Genomic DNA, 18,561 nt, shown 5'->3' with positions numbered 1-18,561 from the left:
ACAACACAAAAATTTTCATTCCAAACCTATGCCTGATTACTCAGAAATATATCATATTGTGTCTAATGGTGCTTATTCCATAATAAATGTACATAAGATTCCAAATTTAAAAATAAGTTTCCTGATTTCCCCAGACCTAGACATAGAAACAGGCATATAAATATATAGATATAATTAATGCTCTTAAGGAAATACTACATACATATCATGCAGTTAGTTGATAGCAATGCACGAAAGCTTTTGTTTGTTAGTCTCCAAAATAATCTTTTGTAGTTTGTACCATCTGTCCATAGAAGTGCCATACAATAATAAAACAGTTCAAAGTAGCAATCCATTATCCTTAAAATAGACCAATATAACATTCAGCTTTTCACTTGCCCAAGTCATATCATAATTCAATGCTTTCATCTTTTCCCAGATATTTTTTTTAAGAGGGAGGTTGACAAGAAAGATCAAGGATGAACCAATCTGATCTAACATGGGACTGGGAGGGGGGAGAAGCTTTACAATATTTTTGAAAGGCACTCCATTGAATATGCAGAAGGATACTGCCATTAACACTTGGCAGCAGTCTATTGAGGTGATATAAGAGGTGTGAATGGGAACAATCATGAATGGGAACAATCATTAAGTTTCTGTCAGATGGAATTAAGAAAGTGAGAAGCTCTCCTGTTTGTTGAGGGGGAGAGAAGAGAGGAAGTAATGCTTAATACATGCAACCAAGCAAGCAAGTTACGGATGGAAAAATAAGTCTAGGGGATTTTTTTTTCAGATTCTTCAAACTTCTACGAAGTCAGAAATGTGATCCCTGAAACCAAGCCATAGGGTTCATATGTTTTGGTTCCCTTCCAGTCATCGCGATTGTGAAGTTGATTTCCTAATTGTTAAAGCCTTGATGTATCAATTCTGTTTTTTCCTGGGAGTTTGCTAATATGTACATTAATGTGTGTTATGAGAACGTAAATGATCTCTCTCTCTCTATGAAACACATTTGAGCATATCTGATTAAAGTTATCAAAATATTAAGAAGATTAGGAAACATTTGTCCTGAGGGGTCCTTGGTATTCTCTGAGCTTGATTGTTTTCTTGCTGATCATGTGCTGAGGATGTTACCTATTTTGGGTAATGAAACCTCTGCAAGAAAACAACCAAATTCAGAGAGCACCAAGAATCCCTCATTTCAACCCTGAGCTACAAATATTCTTTTTTATTGGTAAAAAATGTTCTATCATCAGAGTAAAAAGTTTTGACCAAAGTCATGATGGTTGTGTCAGCACAGATAAATCTTAGCTGAAATAAAATTAATATTCAGTATTAGTTTTACCAGTTACAAGCTAATCTAATCATAATTTCTGTGGTGAATAAAATGATAGAATCACCTCCTATATTGGCAAAGCTCACTCAACACTTTCTGAGACATTCATTTTGATATACAGGTTTTTCTACATCCTGTGAAAAATAATTTTGACACCCCAAAGTGTGTCGTGTTTGTGTCTGCTCTGTCATGCAACATCTTTCTCCCAAATTAATGCAAACTTTTTTGAATTCAGTACATGCTAGCTAAACTGCAAGATCCAATTTTGAAATGTGACAGCTATGTCTCAAACTGAATAGCTCAACTACAAAGATGTTGATGGCATTCATCGGAAATTTGAAGTGAGAAACTGGAAGGCAGCTCAAAGCCCACAATCCACAATTGCCACCAAATAGGGGAGTCAATATACCAAGAGAGATTTCTGGATTCTACCAAGCAGTCAAAGGTCTATAGATTGCTCAATTGTTTGTTCTCCCTTGGTTGAACCATACAGTCATACCTCGGCATTCGCCTGTTTCAAAACACATTGAATTTGGTATTCAATATGTTTTGAAACAGAAATCTTGTCCCAGCACTCATCTTTCTCCCAGTAGTCAATGCGCAAGGAAGGACTTGCTGACAGCTGTCTCATGACTTGCTATTTACATCCTGCAATGATACCTTTAACACCGTCAAACAATATCTGCGTATCCCAGGTCCTCAGGAAGGACTGGATAGGTGGCTAAAATGCCAAAATCAATCTAAGCATTTACCTGACTGGGATAAACCATGATAATTTATTTCTCTTGTTAATTCAGTCTTGAATTATCAGGTCAGCAGTCTAAAAGTTCTTCCTTGGTCCTGAGCTATTGGAATTGGTGATAGCAACTTTTGCACAGTGATGCCTGGCACATCCATAGCAAATCTCCCAGATCCTGCAGGATTTGCCAATGATGATTCATGTCTTGGTTGCATTCTGCTGTGTGCATTGCAGAATACACTATGAAAAAATGCCCAACACTGGAAATGGCACAAAATTAGTATTGAACAATCTGAACAGGATGATAGGTTTTACCAGGCATGGTGACCTTTAAAGTCCCAAAATACTAGTAGGCTTGACTAACAAATACCCTTTTTTCTCTTTTGAATCTGCAGATGAGATCTTTTAGCAGATTTTCTCACATATGGGAGGACCTTTTCCTGTGTTGACTGAAGAATCACATTTGGGTCTCAATCTTTCATTGTTTAGGACATCTCTGAAGTTGCATTTCTTTTATTAGTGTTGTAATGATAAACATTTTAGTATTCTAATTTAAATTTCTAATTGTGTTTTGGGTTTTATTAACTATAGTTATATGAAGTAAAGTTGACTAAATAACTAAACTAAATAGATTTTGGACTCAGTATGCCCACAATTACTGCCATTCATGAATCACTGGACTTAGCTGACATTCACCATTTCAAGTTGATCTTGAGCTTAGTTCAGAATCCCTGGTCAAAAACTTAATTGTACAGAATTTTCAATGTGCCACTTCTTATTTCTACCTATGGATGCCAGGACTTGTGCCTTAGCACAATGAAAAGGTGCATGAAAAATGTTAATGAATCAGGTCTAGGGAAAACCTGGTACAAAGGTTTGCTTGGCTCAGAATTTTGGATAATCTTTATCTTGACTGAATGTTCCTAGAAGGAGTCTAAAGTTGAGGCTGGTTCCCTGGAAAAATGTGAAATAATGTGTGCTGAATAGAATAGAGGGTCTGTGGTAACATGTAGCAGTGACAAGTGCATTTCTTAAAAGTCTGTGATTTAATTTGAAAAATAGTCAAGGTACCTACAGGAAATATAACCAGATCCTATGAGGAGCAGATCTATTCTGCAATAGTGACTATTAGTCACAGTCTTATTATAAATATGTATTGAGTGTTTGACTTTGGTGTGGAGAAAAACTTGTAGGAAAGACAACAGACAAGTTATTGCTATTGAAAATTGATTATAAATTCAAATTTAATAAAGCAATAAATTCTTTAGACTCCATGCAAGTAATAGAAATATAACTGGCAGACTTCTTAACAGTAGTTTTCAGAAAGGTTTTTCTATTCAACAAAAGGTAAAGAATCTGAAGGCTCAGATGGATTATTTTTAATTCTTTCTCTCCCTTTCCCTCTCATTCTCCTTCTCTCTGTGTGTATGTGTATGCACGTGTATGTGTGTGCAATTGTAAGCAAGCTCAGGTCTCTCCATATTCAGCTGTTCTTTGTCCTGCTCACCACTGAAGAAATAACCTCTACATTCTGTATAGTTTTGGTGCCTTTATGTATTAAGACCATAACTTCCAGCTTTGCTAACTGGAAATTCTGGATGGTGTAGTCTTAAAATTTAAGGAGGGCACCAGGTTGGGTAAAGCTCCTCTCTAGCATGGCTGTCTGCTGGGTATTCACATTTAGTATCATTTAACCACTACGGTGGGAAGGTAACAGCGTTCCGTGCACCTTTGGTGTCTAGTCTTGCTGGCCACATGACCATGGAGACGTCCTCGGACAAGCGCTGGCTCCTCGGCTTTGAAACGGAGATGAGCACCGGCCCCTAGAGTCAGAAATGATTGCTTTGCCTGGAGAAAACAGGAAGGTTGTGGCATTGACCGGGTCCTTGATAACTTTCCCTGCACATTTTTCTTGTCAGTCCAAGAATGGACTGGGCTTTAAAAAGCATGTTTGATTGGGCTTTTTAAAGTTTTAAAATATGGATAAACCTTCCATTCTCCTTCAAAACTAGACACCCCCCCAGCGAGATTATCCCTTCCCGCCTTCTGCACAGATGTGAGGGGAAATCTTTTTTCTTGCTGCTGCCTGCTTGGCATACAAAGTCTGGTAGATGAAAAAGGGGGTTGAAAAGGAGCACTGTTCAAGATTCACATGATCATCATTGTTGCAGGGGGAGGGTGGCGTATGAAAATTCACACTGCTGCTGATGTCTTTTTAATATAAACACAAACCTGAGGAAATGAACATTTGATTAAACTAAACACATGGGCCTTTTATATCTACAGACCTTAATTTAAAGCATCGTCACCTCTATGTTGCAAATGCCAGCTGGAGGAAAAATGATTTAAATTTACCATCTGACTTCTAAGTGATACCACAAATGTCTGCTGAGATGTGCAGGAGGGTGGTGGAAACAGGGGAGAAAGAGGCAGGAGATTTGGAGGTTCTTTACTGTAAAATATCTGCAATAACTATTTCTGGATATTATATCTCATGCAGAACAGTAATGCAAGAATTGTGTGGTGTTTAACTGCTGTGATCCTCTTTGGACCCCAATGTCATTTTCCATTAGGATGAGAAGCTGTTGTTGTTTTTTTAAAATCATATCCTCTCTCTGCCTATTTCCCCTTGGACATTTTGCCATCTAGAGGTGGGATTGGTGGGTTGTTACCCACATACAATTTGAGAGCATGTCAGACCAACTTAAAGGCAACTAGAGAAAGTACAAAAGAAAGAAAAACAACTTTCTTGTGTAGAAAGAGAGGAAAAAACACTTTTCAATTTGAAGTAAACATGACTTCCCCCCAAAACCCTGAATACACCTATAATAGTTGACAGATATGCTGTGGACATGTGTCTGTATAATTGAAACTCCTATGTGCACAGATCTGAAATAATAGGGAAGAATAAATTGCAAAAAATAAAGCACTGATTAAATAGGACCTATATCCATGCATGTGGATATAGGCTTATATCAATTGCTCCTAATAACTGATCCATCTCCTGGTTATGCATATTTCCCCCACATTGGCCAGCTTGACTTTGATTACTGTTTATAAACTCAATCACATAATAGTTTGGCTGTTGGGTTATTAGAAATTAGATCTTGAGGCTTTATACTCCAGTGAAAGTAGGACTTTGATTTGCTGTGGCTAACTCGGTCTGTTTATTTCAACCTGAACATTCCTATCTTCAGCCTCAACATTCTCTGTTGTAGGTCATGGGAAATATTCATTGAAGCATATTAACTCATGTTCCAATTCATTTTCATTAATATGAAAGATGGTCAAAACTGTTGTAGATACTAATGTAGGAAACATTCTTCTGACCCTAGTTTTTAAATCTTCTATTTTGAGATTCCCCAAATCTGATTATTAGTCTACAAATAAAAACTCCTGACTTGTAAAATTAAGGGCTTTTCCCCCCTTTGTTGAGGATCGCTGAATAGATGAATGTGCTTTAAAAATGCAGGTCTTTGCATTTAGTGATATACAGGAGAACCAGTCAATAGGACAATGGCCATAATGCCCCATGGTTTGCCAAGTGAACTGAAGGGACATTATAATTAAGCTACTGCCTGTTTAATTAAGCTTATTATTGTCAGAGTCATGCCAGTGTTTGGGGGGAAGCAGCTGGAAAGAGAATAACACTAGGGTTGACATGTTTTCAGTATTTTTTGCCACAGCTGTGCATGCTTAGGTATCTGGAAGGGAAAAGGTGAGTCAGAGCATGGTTAATTATCATGTACCCTTTGCCAGCAACTCCATAAAGAAGCTTATTAAGTTTTCCCTCAGTTGTATGAGACTAGGAAAAGACCCATTTGATTAAGGAGATGCAGATAGGTGCATAGGTGCAACATGCACATCCACAGGCCCTTTGAATCCAGACCACTGAATTTTTGCAAATCAAACTGTACACCCCCTTTCTTTTTCCCTTGCTGTGGAAGCACTGCTGGTGAAAGAAAGCCAACAGGAAAATACCACGATTTGTTCTCTTCAGTCCCTCAAAAAAGGAAATCCCTGATATTTTGTGGTCCTGACACAGCTTTTGAGAGACCATAAGATGGCAGTTTCAGAAATTCAAAGACTGAAATAGGGAAGGTCAGCTTTAAAAAGAGCCATGAAATGTAGCAGTGGTTAGTGATAATTTTTGTTTGCCTAAGCTTTGTCACTGGAAACCTTCCCTCTTGCAAAATGAGAGCTGAGGCTTCTTTACAATTTTTTTTATCACGCTTTGATACAGTTTTTACACATGCATACATGTAGCCCTTCTGGGACTAATGCTTCAGAATATAGGTGGAAGAGTTTCAAGCATGAATGCCTCCTTGCATTAAAGAAGACCAAACAAAATCCCCCAAAGAATCCCTCTTCCATAAATAAAAAGTGGCACTTTAGTGGGGAGAAAAAGCAAGCTTAGAATTTTTCTTCCCACCTTCTTGTAAGTGGGAAATTTATGAAGAGGGAGTGAAATCAAACATGCACTAACCCCCTTGAGTTATATAATTTCAGAAAGACAGTATTGGTTGCTTTTTCTGGTTATTCAAATGTACTTTTGTCAAAAACTCTTATTTCAAACTGATGTTCTGGCCTTCCCTTTTCACACAGACTAGGTATATGTAGTAAAGTCCAGGCTGTGCATTGCACTTCCTATTTTAACAGAAGAGAATAGTGTAGCTCAGGGCTGAACTGTGGAATCCTTGGTGATCTCCAGGCACCAAGGACCCCCACTCTTCCAATTCTGAATGGACCCCAGGGATCTCGCATTGTCTTCTCCTCACGATCTCTGTAAGCACAGAACTTGCTTCAGCAAACAGCTCTGGAAGGGATTCTGTTAAAACCCACCCGGAGTCTGTCCTTGTGTTTATCAGTAAGGCAATAGCAAATGTGTGCAGCGAAATGGCACTGCGCTTGCCTAACATTATCAGGTTTCCCTGACCCTGTTGGCCAGGTAGGAAATCGAGATGGATCTAGTTTAGCTGGAAGCTTATCCTGCCCCTATAAACTAAGGAAGGTCAGACATCTGTGCCTCTTTCTGTGCAGTCTTTTAGTAAACTTTGATCTATAACTGGCATGTTTGCTGACCCTGGACTAAATAATGATGCATTTCAGGAAGAACAGTAAGGCCAGGATAAATAACTACCCTACACTGATTTTGATAGTATTTAAAGAAATGAAACGTGTTTTCGATCCTGATCCTGATTCGAGTCTTTTATCTGTCAGTTAAGACACACAGACTGGTAATTCACATCATCTCTCAGTAAGATGGCCAGTAACCATAATGGGCTAAGGATTGTGGAAATTAAATTCTAATGCTTAATATATTCTAAACCTTAAGGAAGGTTTCTCAAAATGAATATGAAATGTTAACATAAAATATCTTGTAGTGAACTCTGAAGTGAACTTTCAGGCATTCTAAGTGTTCTGCTTTATTCACAGAATTGGTATGTATAGTTTTGCTGCCCTCACCTGGCTCATCAGAGTAATACTTCTTCATGCCTTCCTTATTCCTTTTGACTATTCTCCAATGGGAAGGGTGGGCAGAATAGATTGAGTAAGAAAAAACCCCAAAACGTGTTTTTTAGAAAGCAGGGCTGGAAGATGTTTAACTGCTTTTTTTTTACAATTTAAAACGTAAAGAGGAAATGTAAATTAATATTTATTCCCAATCCAAAGATGCTATTCAATGTGACAATGTTGGATTCATTTTTCTTTTTCTTCCAATGAGAACCTGCCTTGTGGAATGACCAGATCAAAATGGTTCTCCCAGAAGAAATGGTGCTTGCGAATACCCTGCTATCCCCAGAAAATTGAGGGTGATGATTTAGGAGATGGCAGGAAGAAGAAAGGGAACAATCCCATTTCCTGTCATCAAGATACCTGCGCTGTGTTGGAAGCCCTTGTATCAGAGACCCTTGTCTCTATAACAGTATCTGTGACTCTGGATCCAATTCACTGTGGCTCCCTGATTCACAGTGTGCATTGGTTCCCAACAAAATAGGGAAATAGGGGATAGGGTTTTTATCACGTTTGCAGCCCAACTTTTCTCCAGGAAGCTGAGTTGTAGTCATGGCAATCATCCCATTTTGTCCTCAAAAATCCTGACATCTAGGGTAGAATGAGAAAGAAGTAGGAGTCAAACCTATATTAGTATAATGCAGGGGTGTCAAACTCAATTTCATTGAGGGCCACATCAGCATTGCGGTTGCCCTCACGGAGCCGGGTGGGTATGGCCAGGGTGGGCATGGCCTACTGGGTGGGCATGGCTAGAGTGCATATGGCCTACTGGGTGGGCATGGCCAGCTCTACATCATTCGCATCAAGGGTGCCTATGGGGGCCTGGGCAGGAGTGGGACAGATCTGGGGGTCTCTGGCAGAAGGAGGGTCTCTGGGCCAGGGCCAAGGCAGTGGGGGCCATTCCCTCACTGTTTCCAAGATGGCTTCGCGGGCCACATAAAACCACTTCGCGGGCCGGATCTGGCCCCTGGGCCTTGTGTTTGACATGTCTGGTATAATGTTTCCTTTCGCTTCCATATATTAATGTTATTTATAATTAATAATTAGATCCCTTGCCTTCTCTATAGTAATATTATATATTAAATTTCTCTCTCTCTCTTCCTCCCTTCCTTCCCCCCACCTCTCGATTTACTCAAACATAGGGCAGGTTACATAAAAGTATAAAATCACAAAACTAAAGTTTAAAACAGCAGAACAAACTCATAATCAATGTAGCAGTGTCTGCAGAGGGCGGGTGGGAAGGAAAAAATCAAGAGGTTGTCCATAACCAGGTGATCAAAGCTCCACCCAGCATTGTGGCACAAAAAGGTGCCACATTCAATTGCACATTTGTGTCCAGCTTCTTGACTTTTTGACCCTTTCCCTGTGAACACTCCCTGAGTAAAACAGCTCTACAACATAGGGGGTCTCAGGCCTTTGATGGGTTGCATGGCGGAAGGTAAACTGTGACTGTCATAGGCCTGCTTGTAAGCTACTATTCCTGGCTAGCCACACAGAAACTGCAGGTTTTCTTTAGGGAGAATTGAGGATTATCTACACCTGGATACTAACTCTAGACAATATGATCAGTGCAAACCAGCATTCTGAACTATACAGTACTTGGAAACATTCTGACAATCAGTGAAGGACCCATCATATAAATGTTCCATTGCTAAAGCAAATCTCTTCTGCCAGCATATAAACTGCCACATTTTCAAGTAACCTTCAAATTCATTGTCACTTACAATTCCTGTAATATACAGTATAATACTGTAATATCTAGGTGCAATCTTGCATCAAGGAATATAATTAACTTGTTCATCTTTCTTGTTTTTTGCTATTTGCATTTTTTGTTGATCTAGGTTTAGGGTTTACTGTTTGCTGGTACTTCCTGCTTTTGTGTTGTGTTTCTGGTGGCCATTGTGATGGTAAGAGACAGGTATAATATAAATATTCTGCTAAAATAATATTTTTTTTCTTCCCATTCCCACAGGATGTTGCAGATTATGAAAATATACAGGAACTTCCATATCTTGATATGGTGGTAGCAGAGATTCTGCGCATGTATCCTCCAGCATTCAGGTTAGTAAGATAGGAGACACTGTGATTTTTGAAGCGTCTTTTCTTTCTTATGTAGGTGATTCACACCACTCCAGGGAATGAATGTGAGTCTGGTCTCAATCTATAAGGAGTCAGGCTTTTTCTGGGTCTTGAAAGAGCTCTGGTACTGTACAGGATATTCCAAAATTCTTAGTGCAGTTTTAAGCTTTAATAATATACTTTCGGAAGTATAAATGATGCAAACTTAAAATAAAAAAAATCATTGGAAAGTTTAATGAATCAAATGCCTTTTACACTTAAATTTGTGAATTAGGAATAATATGTTTTTAATTTTAATTTTTTGTTCAAACCTGTTTGAAAATGGCAAGCATTGGGGGGGAAAAGTCAACTTCATTTGCTGGTTAACTGAATTCAAATCACAAACAGCAGTAAAAAGAAAATTCACTTGCCATCATAAGGAGGAGGCTCACGGCAGAAATTTAATTAACAGCTGGATGAAAAACGTTCAGGGAAACTGGCTCATTTTATAATGAACATAGATCTAAGAGGTGCTGAGCAAGCAAATAGAAATTGAGAAGGCATTTGAACAGAGATTCCCAAAACCAATGTACCAAACATCTAGTGTAAGTGAACATTTCAAAACTCACATTGCACAGAATTCTAACAATGAAACTCCATAAGCTTCAATGAAACTCCATTACGTTATTGTAGGAGATGACAAAGGGAGGAGTCAAACGCATCATCAGTCTTGAGTCCCTGCATGCCCACCAGAGTTCTGAGTCTAACCCATCTTGAATTCCTTTCTATTCTTAACTCCTGTTAATTTCCCTTGACCATTAGTAGTTCAGACTCTTGCAGAGCGCTTAAATCTTGCAATAAATCTTTATACTCATTTGAACTCCATGAATCTCCTGATTTCCCTGGCACTTGATAGTTATACAGATAGTCCTCATTTAGCATCTACTTGTTCAGAATGATTCATGGTTATGACAGGACTGAACAAGGGATACTTATTTTTATTTAAAAATATTTTATTGATTTTTAACAATTACAATCTTTAGTGCTTAGTAAATAATGTGTTATCTGGGTTCACATATTTAACATTAACTTCTTCAATATCAATCCAGTGTTTTTTCCCTGATCCTCCTTTCTTCCCAAATTGTTTTCATTTTCCCAATAGTATGCAAATACAATTCTTGCTACTATTGATGCATACAAAATTGAATATAAACATCCTCATCATAGCTAGTGTTATACAAATCACAATATCAGTTTATAACCAATTTATATTTCAAACGTATTTGCAATTAAAATCTTATTAAATCAATATCCTGTTTTTCATGTTCTTATTTAAGTTTAATTTCCTATCAATATTCAGAATATCTTTGTCAGTTATAGTTTTCTTAAGATTAGTTACATTTATATAGCTAAGAGTTTTATTTATGTAAGCCATCGTCGTATTTTCATATTTCCCATATCAAAAAAGGTACTATTCTAGTTATAAATTATATTCTTATTATAAAAGTCTAATTATATCTAAGGGTTATCCATTCTTTTAATCATATTCAAACAAATGTTTAATCATATAATGTCCTCTCTGATAAGACATATCTGTTTTTTAAATCTAACTCTAGCTTTCTTCCTTTGCCAAATAGCTTTCCAGGCCAAGGCAATTAAATCACCAAAGAATTTTTCCTCTATGTTTGTGAAAGTTGCTTGGAATGAGAAAGACAATTTATGTAAGGTATTTTCGAGGGGGAATTCCACCCATTTATATTCCTAAGCAGCTCCCACTTTCCTTCTCCCTGAGTTCCTTTTTTTCATTTTTTTGTCTCCCAATTTCTGGCATTTTCCCTAACAGCTCTATAGTCTATTTTTTAAAATCTTCTTTCTTGTTCTCAAGTGTATTTTGCAGACCTAGGGGTAAAGTTTCCATTTCATTATAGCTGGATCTTGCAGGATTTTTTCTGTAGCAGTTTGTATTTCTCTTCTTTTATATTTTCCATCTTTGGATCAATTTCCTCTGATTCCTCTTCTATTTTCTGGGTTGTTTGTTCATACTTTGTAATTGTTGTCTGGGAACTTCCTAGCTGTAAGTTTAAATTAGAAATTTGCTCATTTATGTTAACTAAATTGTTTTTCATCTCATCCTAGTTTCTTTTTGTGTCTTCTTTATGTGAAACAATTGTCTTTTGAATTAATTGTAGCACAGAATATATCTCCTTCTGAAAAGTGTTTGTTTTTTCTTGAGGTGTCACTCCTGCAGATCCTTGATAAACCTGTTTGGGGGCTTCAAATGGAGGTGTTGAGTATGCTTTTGTGATCTCCAAATACAAGTCTTATCTAATATCACCAATCTTGATGGCAATAGAACAAAGTTTTGTCTAGTTTTTCTGGTCTTTATATATAGCCTTTATAATCCAATAGGTTCCAAGATATAAGTCCAGCATTAAAAGCAATGTTTTGTAATAGTCCTTCTGCTCTGGCAACCAAAAGGTGTCAGTCAGGCCAAGTTGCAATCCACAGTATTCAAAGTGTTCAAAATATTCAACCACCCTAAAAACAATCCAAAACTCTTTCCCAGCCTAACATAGCCAAAAGTCAAATATTTCTTTCTCTCCAAATAGTTCTTAAGATTAAAAGTCAGAGCTCAGTAGGTATTTATAGTCCACGAAGGTTAAGGTGATAAGTATGCTAAAATATTTTGCTCTGTTGACAGCTGTTCTCTGTTAAGCTAGGAGTCACCGAGCAGCCAAGAAGCTAGGTTATTATCTGTTTCAAAGCTTCTTACCAGGTCAGCATCAGTCCTTTCAATTGTAGTGCTATTCTCTAATCCACCACTAGATGTCATTCTATATCCATTTTCCACTCTCAAAACAGAAGATTGATTTCTTATATTTCGCCCCAATATTTTTTCAAAAAGAAAATCTTAACAGTTATTTCAGTTCTCAAATTTGTCAAAGCTGTAGTTCTACATTTTTCCACTTCAGTATTATGCATTTCTGTCCCCCATAAAAAAATTAAAATGCTGCTTCTGTTTCTCTGGAAGGGTGGGGCTACAGTCTCCTTCCTTCTCACGTTCAGAGGTTTTTACCTTTTGGGGAGCCTTTTCTAGGAAATTCAGTTAAAAAATAGTAAAGAAAGGATCAAATATTCTCACCCAGTTCCAAACACACTGTTTACGATCTGCTAGTTAGTATTTGTTTCTTCAGCTGTCAGTAGTTGGAGGCTTGCCACAGGGATGTAGCCAGTCTTTCCCCTGCCAGTTGGGAGAGCTTTCCTTGGATCAAACAGAAAGACCATCTCTCCATGATCAACGAGGCATCCCTCCTTCTTCCTCGCCTCTTTGGGGTGAGATTAGGCCCTTTTAGGGCCCCCAGCATGGCGAAATTGGGGTTAGAAACCAGAGCTCTACCTTCCTGCATCCGTATCACTACATCATACTGGAAGTTGAACAAGGGATACTTATGATGGTTCCTGATAGTTATGGCTATTACAACATCCCTGCAATCACAAGATTGCAATTTGAGTACTTAGTGACTGGCTTGCACTTATGACAGTGGTTCCCAACCTTTCTAGCTTTATGGACCTGCAGCAGTGACAATGGGGTAGGGATGGTTTTGAGCACATAATCTAGATCCTGTGCATGCACAAATGAAGCTTTGTGCACTCGCCTACCGCTTTCATGGCCTAGTTCCAACAGTTTGTGGACTGGGTGTTGGAGACCCCTGAGTTATGATATATATGGCAGCTTCCCACAGTCACACGATTGCCATTTGCAACCTTCACTGGTGACTTCCAACAAGCAGAGTCAGTGGGGAAGCCAGCAGGAGGTTGCAAATCACATGACATTATTCCCAACAACCATGCAGAATTAGCTTAACAATGGTAACTGTAACTCCTGCAACTGCTGTCTTAAGTCAGCATGGGCATGTGACATCATATTTTATGACTGCAATGCTTGGTGTCAAGAATTGCCAATCTCAATTATCGATGGTAAGCACTGACTATCTGTAGCTGTTCAACTGCTACGTGAAATTACTGATCAAGGTTATACAGTTGACTTTTTCTTAAACATTTGCCAACAAATATTCTTCAACAAAAAATTAAAATTGATAGATAGGAAAATGGATAGGTACATTTTAAAGTGTGCAAATGCTGGCAGAAAGGTAGCAGATTGTATGTGGTCTCTTATCAGGAATGATTGTCAAAAAAAGCAATCATGTTAACGAGATCCAGGATGAAGGAAGGATGTGATTTGGTTATATGGAGAGTAAATTAATATGAATCAGGCTTTTTTCAGAAAGAGAATGCGAGACCTTTACAGAATGAAAGGAAATGTATGGATGTATATATGGATTTGATGAAAACATGTGTCGTATGCAGGAACAGTATGGAGAGCTATGGTAAATGTATTTGCATAAATTGCAATGAATTAGATTTCTATGTGCTTATCTTGTACTTCTCCTTAAGACTTCCTACTTTTTTGCTTTGCATAATATTTCTTACCCCACAAAACAATAACACGTTGAGTAGGTATTTGTATCTTATGCCAAAATAAAGTCATCTGTTAGCATATTCTCAATAGTCTTTCTAACATTATAAATCAAGCTGAATCCAGTATTTTTAAAGCAGGTGACATCTTGTTTTGTTTTCAACCATATCTTTTCTTTTTCCATCAGAAATTTCAAACTGTTTACTTTTTTTTACTTTAAAACAATGCAGTTTCAAAATGCAAAACTGCTTTAAAAATATCAAGAAATAAATGTCAGAAAATTGTTCTGGGTAATTAAAAGTAGCAATAAAAGAAACAAATATTAGAAAACATTTTAACTTGGCAGTAAAGAATAATATATTGGAACCATCATAATCAAATATGACTTTGAATGGAAGGAGCAAAAATGGACTTGGCATTTTTGACATATTTCAGATTTCCTTCTCTCAGGTAACTCACAGGCTTTATAAAGACACTCCGCTTTGTCTGCTGTATTCGGACAGAACAAAATAAGTATCATTTAACAGTATAGTGGTCAAATGAAGAGAATTCATGCACAGCACTGGCTCTTTTTTAGACCTTTTTTCCCTATCACAGCACATCCCAACAAGGCTGAGTTATGATGCAAATATACAGGTGAGTTATGTTCTCTGTAGCATACTTTTCCCTGCATTCTGGGTGGAAAATATTCACAACCATCAGCTGGTGGGGAAATTCCAGGAAATCCAATGGAATTTTGATTGAGTCTTTCTTTTTCTTTCTTTTTTTCCCTTTCTTTCCTCCCTCCGTCTTTCTCTTCTATTTCTTTTGCCTAGACTAGAGCCTTCACAATTGGGCAACATATAACTAGATAGATAGATAGATAGATAGATAGATAGATAGATAGATAGATAGATAGATAGATAGATAGATAAATTTTCCATTTCAAGACAGAAGTTGTCATGTGGAATTGTCTCAGTTCAAGTAAAAAAAGGTTTTTCAGTTGTTCCTAAAAATAAAGTAGAAGCCTAGGACTAGCTTTTAAGGACTAGCAAAATATTCAGTTTCATCAGCTCCCATCTTCCTGTCTAGTAAGACCTCACCTGGAATACTACAGCCAACTTTGGTCAGCATATCACCAAAAAAAAGTTGAGAGTTTGGGAAAAATTCAGAAAAGAGCAACTAAGATGATTAAAGGCCTAGAGACTAAAACATACAAAGAATGGCTGCAGGACTTGGATTTGGCTGGTCTAAAGAAAAGGAAGAAATAGGGGAGACATGATAGCAGTATTCCAGTATTTGAGGGGCTGCCACCAAGAAGAGGGGATCGAGTTATTCACCAAAGCACCAGAGGGTAGGACAAGAAACAATGGTTGGAAACTGATCAAAGAGAGAAGCAACCTGGAATTAAGGAGAAACTTCTTAACAGTGAGGACAATTAACCTGTGGAACAGGTTGCCTCCAGAAATTGTGGGCACTCCATCACTGGAGATTTTTAAGACACTTATTTGAAATGATATAGGTTCTCCTGCTTGAGCAGGGGGCTGGACTAGAAGACCTCCAAAGTCCCTTCCAGTTCTATTCTATTCTATTCTATTCTATTCTATTCTATTCTATTCTATTATATTCTATTCTATTCTATTCTATTCTATTCTATTCTATTCTATTCTATTCTATTCTATTCTTCATCCAATTTTCTTTGCATTGATTTTTGTAATAATACTTTTCCTACGTAGACACAGCAGCTAAGGCCTGAAATGGCTTACAACGAAGGCTTCTTCAAGTGCTTCATTGCCATGATTTTGCTTTCTTATTTCTGGAATATGTAATCTTTGCTCTTGTAGGTTTACCCGGGAAGCAGCAAAAGACTGTTTAGTGCTGCAGCAGCAAGTCCCAGCTGGCGCTATTATAGAAATTGCTGTTGGACATCTCCATTATAATCCAAAGTTCTGGCCAGACCCTGAAAAGTTTATTCCTGAGAGGTACATGGGCTTATAGTTCTTTGTTCAAATCACAATGTTAAATCTGTCAAATCGCATTATTTATTGTACAGATAACAACAACAAAGCACTGGGAGGCAGTATTATGCAGTATTATGCAGGGGTCGGTTCTCTCTCCCCTCCTGTTCAACATCTATATGAAGACACTGGGTGAGGTCATTCGTGGTTTCGGGGTGGAGTATCATCAGTACGCTGATGATACCCAACTCTTTCTTTCCACCCCGAACCAACCTAGCGATGCCCTCGCCGTGATGTCCCGTTGCCTGGAGGCGGTCCAGGTCTGGATGGGGAGAAACAGGCTTCGTCTCAATCCTGCCAAGACTGAGTGGCTGTGCATATCGGCATCTCGGACTAACCAGTTCATTCCACCTTTAACGATGGAGGGGTGAGGTGTTACCCCCCCCCCGTTGATAGGGCTCGCAACTTGAGCGTCCTCCTGGATTCACAGCTCAATTTTGAAGACCATATAGGTGCCGTGACCAGGGGGGCTTTTGCCCAGGTTCGCCTGGTGCGCCAGTTGCGACCTTACCTGGACCGAGATGCCCTACGCACAGTCACTCATGCGCTTGTGACCTCCCGTTTAGACTACTGCAACGCTCTCTACATGGGGCTGCCCTTGAGGACCACCCGGAGGCTTCAACTGGTGCAGAATGCGGCCGCGCGAGTTGTGATGGGGGCCTCCCGATACTCCCAAGTAACACCTCTACTCCGCGAGCTGCATTGGCTTCCGGTTGCCCTTTGGGTGAGATTCAAGGTGCTGGTGATGACCTATAAAGCCCTAAATGGCCTGGGTCCGGGATATTTGAGGGAACACCTCCTGCCAACATCAAACTCCCTTCGTCCAGTGCGCTCGCACAGGGAGGGTCTCCTCAGGGTGCCGCCAGTAAAAGATTGCCAGCGGATAACACCCAGGGGGAGGGCCTTCTCTGTGGGTGTGCCTGCCCTCTGGAACCAGCTGCCCGTGGTGCTTAGGACCGCCCCTGACCTTCGTTCATTCCGCCGGGACCTGAAGACCTGGCTCTTTGAGCTCTCCGGCCCAGGCTGAGAATTTTTAACTGAGGTTTTTAGTTAAGGGATAATTTAATCTTTTTAATTGTTTTTTAACTTTTATATTTCGTACTGTTTGATTTTAAATACCCTGTAAACCACAGAGTCCTTCGGGAAAGGGCGGTATATAAATTTAATAAAATTAAATTAAATAATGCAAAATGTGTACCCTCCCACAGAACACAACATAGGTACTCCTTGACTGGTCCCACCACATTTGGGAACAGGATTTCTGATGATAAGCAAGGCAGTTGTTAAGGAAATCACAGCCAGTTTTATGAACTTTTTTTGCTATTAAGTGAACCACTGCAATTAAATGAATCACATGGTTGTTAAATGAATCTGGGTCCCCACTTTGCTTGTGGGAAGCCTCTGGAAAGATCACAAATGGTGATCACAAGACCCTGGAATGCTGCATCATCATAAATACATGCCAGTTGCCAAGTTCCCAAATTCTGATCATGTGACCATGCGGATGGTGCAATAGTTATAAGCCAGGGGTCCTCAAACCTGGCCACTTTAAGACTTGTGGACTTCAACTCCCAGAATTCCCCAGCCAGTTGAAGTCCACAAGTCTTAAAGTGGCCAGGTTTGAGGACCCCTGTTATAAGTGCAAGGACCAGTTGCAAGTCACCTACAAGTACCATTATAATTTTGAATGTCACTAAATGAATGATTGTAAGTCATGTACTACCTCTATATGAATGGAACCGCTATGTCTTAATTATCAAACAAGCCATACAAACACTGCCTACTCAGTGCTTTAAAATGAAAATGCTCAATTTCTCAACCAATATTTTAACTTTGCCCACAGATTTACAGCTGAGGCTATGCAGCAGCAGCAGCCTTTTGCTTATCTGCCCTTTGGGGCAGGTCCTCGTGGCTGCATTGGCATGAAGTTGGCCTTGATGGTGATAAAAATTGCACTGTTACGAATTTTGCAAAGGTTCATGTTCAAAACCTGCCCCAAGACCCAGGTTTGTGCATGTTTTAATTCTTGCAGAAAAGATAGTAACAAAAAGCAAATAACTAGGCCCTGAGGGGAGGAACACTTTTTCATTTCTCTTTTGTACAAATAGATTTATAGCTATTTCCCCTGTATCTCCAACATGGCTTTCAAGATGAAATGAACGCAAAGCAAAAAGAGAGAGAAAGAGCATCTCCTGGTTTTCCAACATGGTCTCCAGACCAGGCATGGGCAACCCATCCTTTATTTTGAAAAATTCATATACATTTACTCCATAAAATCAAACATTTTTAAAAATCCACCAGTATGGTTGTTTTTAACTCCAAGAATAGAATATGGAATTAAGATCAAGAATATCAATTGGGCCACTCTTTCCTTTACTCTAGACTGAGCTAGATATACAATATATTATGGAGATTGCTCTGAAGGGTATACTTGTATCTCACCCTCTCTTGGTGGATCAAA

At 38.7% G+C, this 18,561-nt stretch overlaps 2 protein-coding genes across 2 annotated transcripts in view; one reads left to right on the top strand and one right to left on the bottom strand.

The window, feature by feature from the left end:
• The window catches only part of TBXAS1 (thromboxane A synthase 1), a 126,173-nt gene that overhangs the window by 107,069 nt on the left and 543 nt on the right, over positions 1-18,561 (top strand). Inside the window, exons 7-9 of the mRNA XM_083366047.1 lie at positions 9,541-9,629; positions 15,927-16,064; positions 17,944-18,106. Coding sequence (XP_083222173.1) covers positions 9,541-9,629; positions 15,927-16,064; positions 17,944-18,106 — 390 coding nt within the window. The remainder of the gene's footprint in view (positions 1-9,540; positions 9,630-15,926; positions 16,065-17,943; positions 18,107-18,561) is intronic.
• The window catches only part of LOC310642380 (protein mono-ADP-ribosyltransferase PARP12-like), a gene marked incomplete at its 3' end in the record, with an annotated part of 57,345 nt that continues 46,804 nt past the window's right edge, over positions 8,021-18,561 (bottom strand). Inside the window, exon 13 of the mRNA XM_083366044.1 lies at positions 8,021-8,159. The remainder of the gene's footprint in view (positions 8,160-18,561) is intronic.

This window comes from Vipera ursinii (genome assembly GCF_947247035.1).
Source record: "Vipera ursinii genome assembly, chromosome: 6".
Taxonomy (NCBI): domain Eukaryota; kingdom Metazoa; phylum Chordata; class Lepidosauria; order Squamata; family Viperidae; genus Vipera; species Vipera ursinii.
Note: the sequence above shows the minus strand (reverse complement) of the source record. Positions and strands in the feature narration are given on the sequence as shown.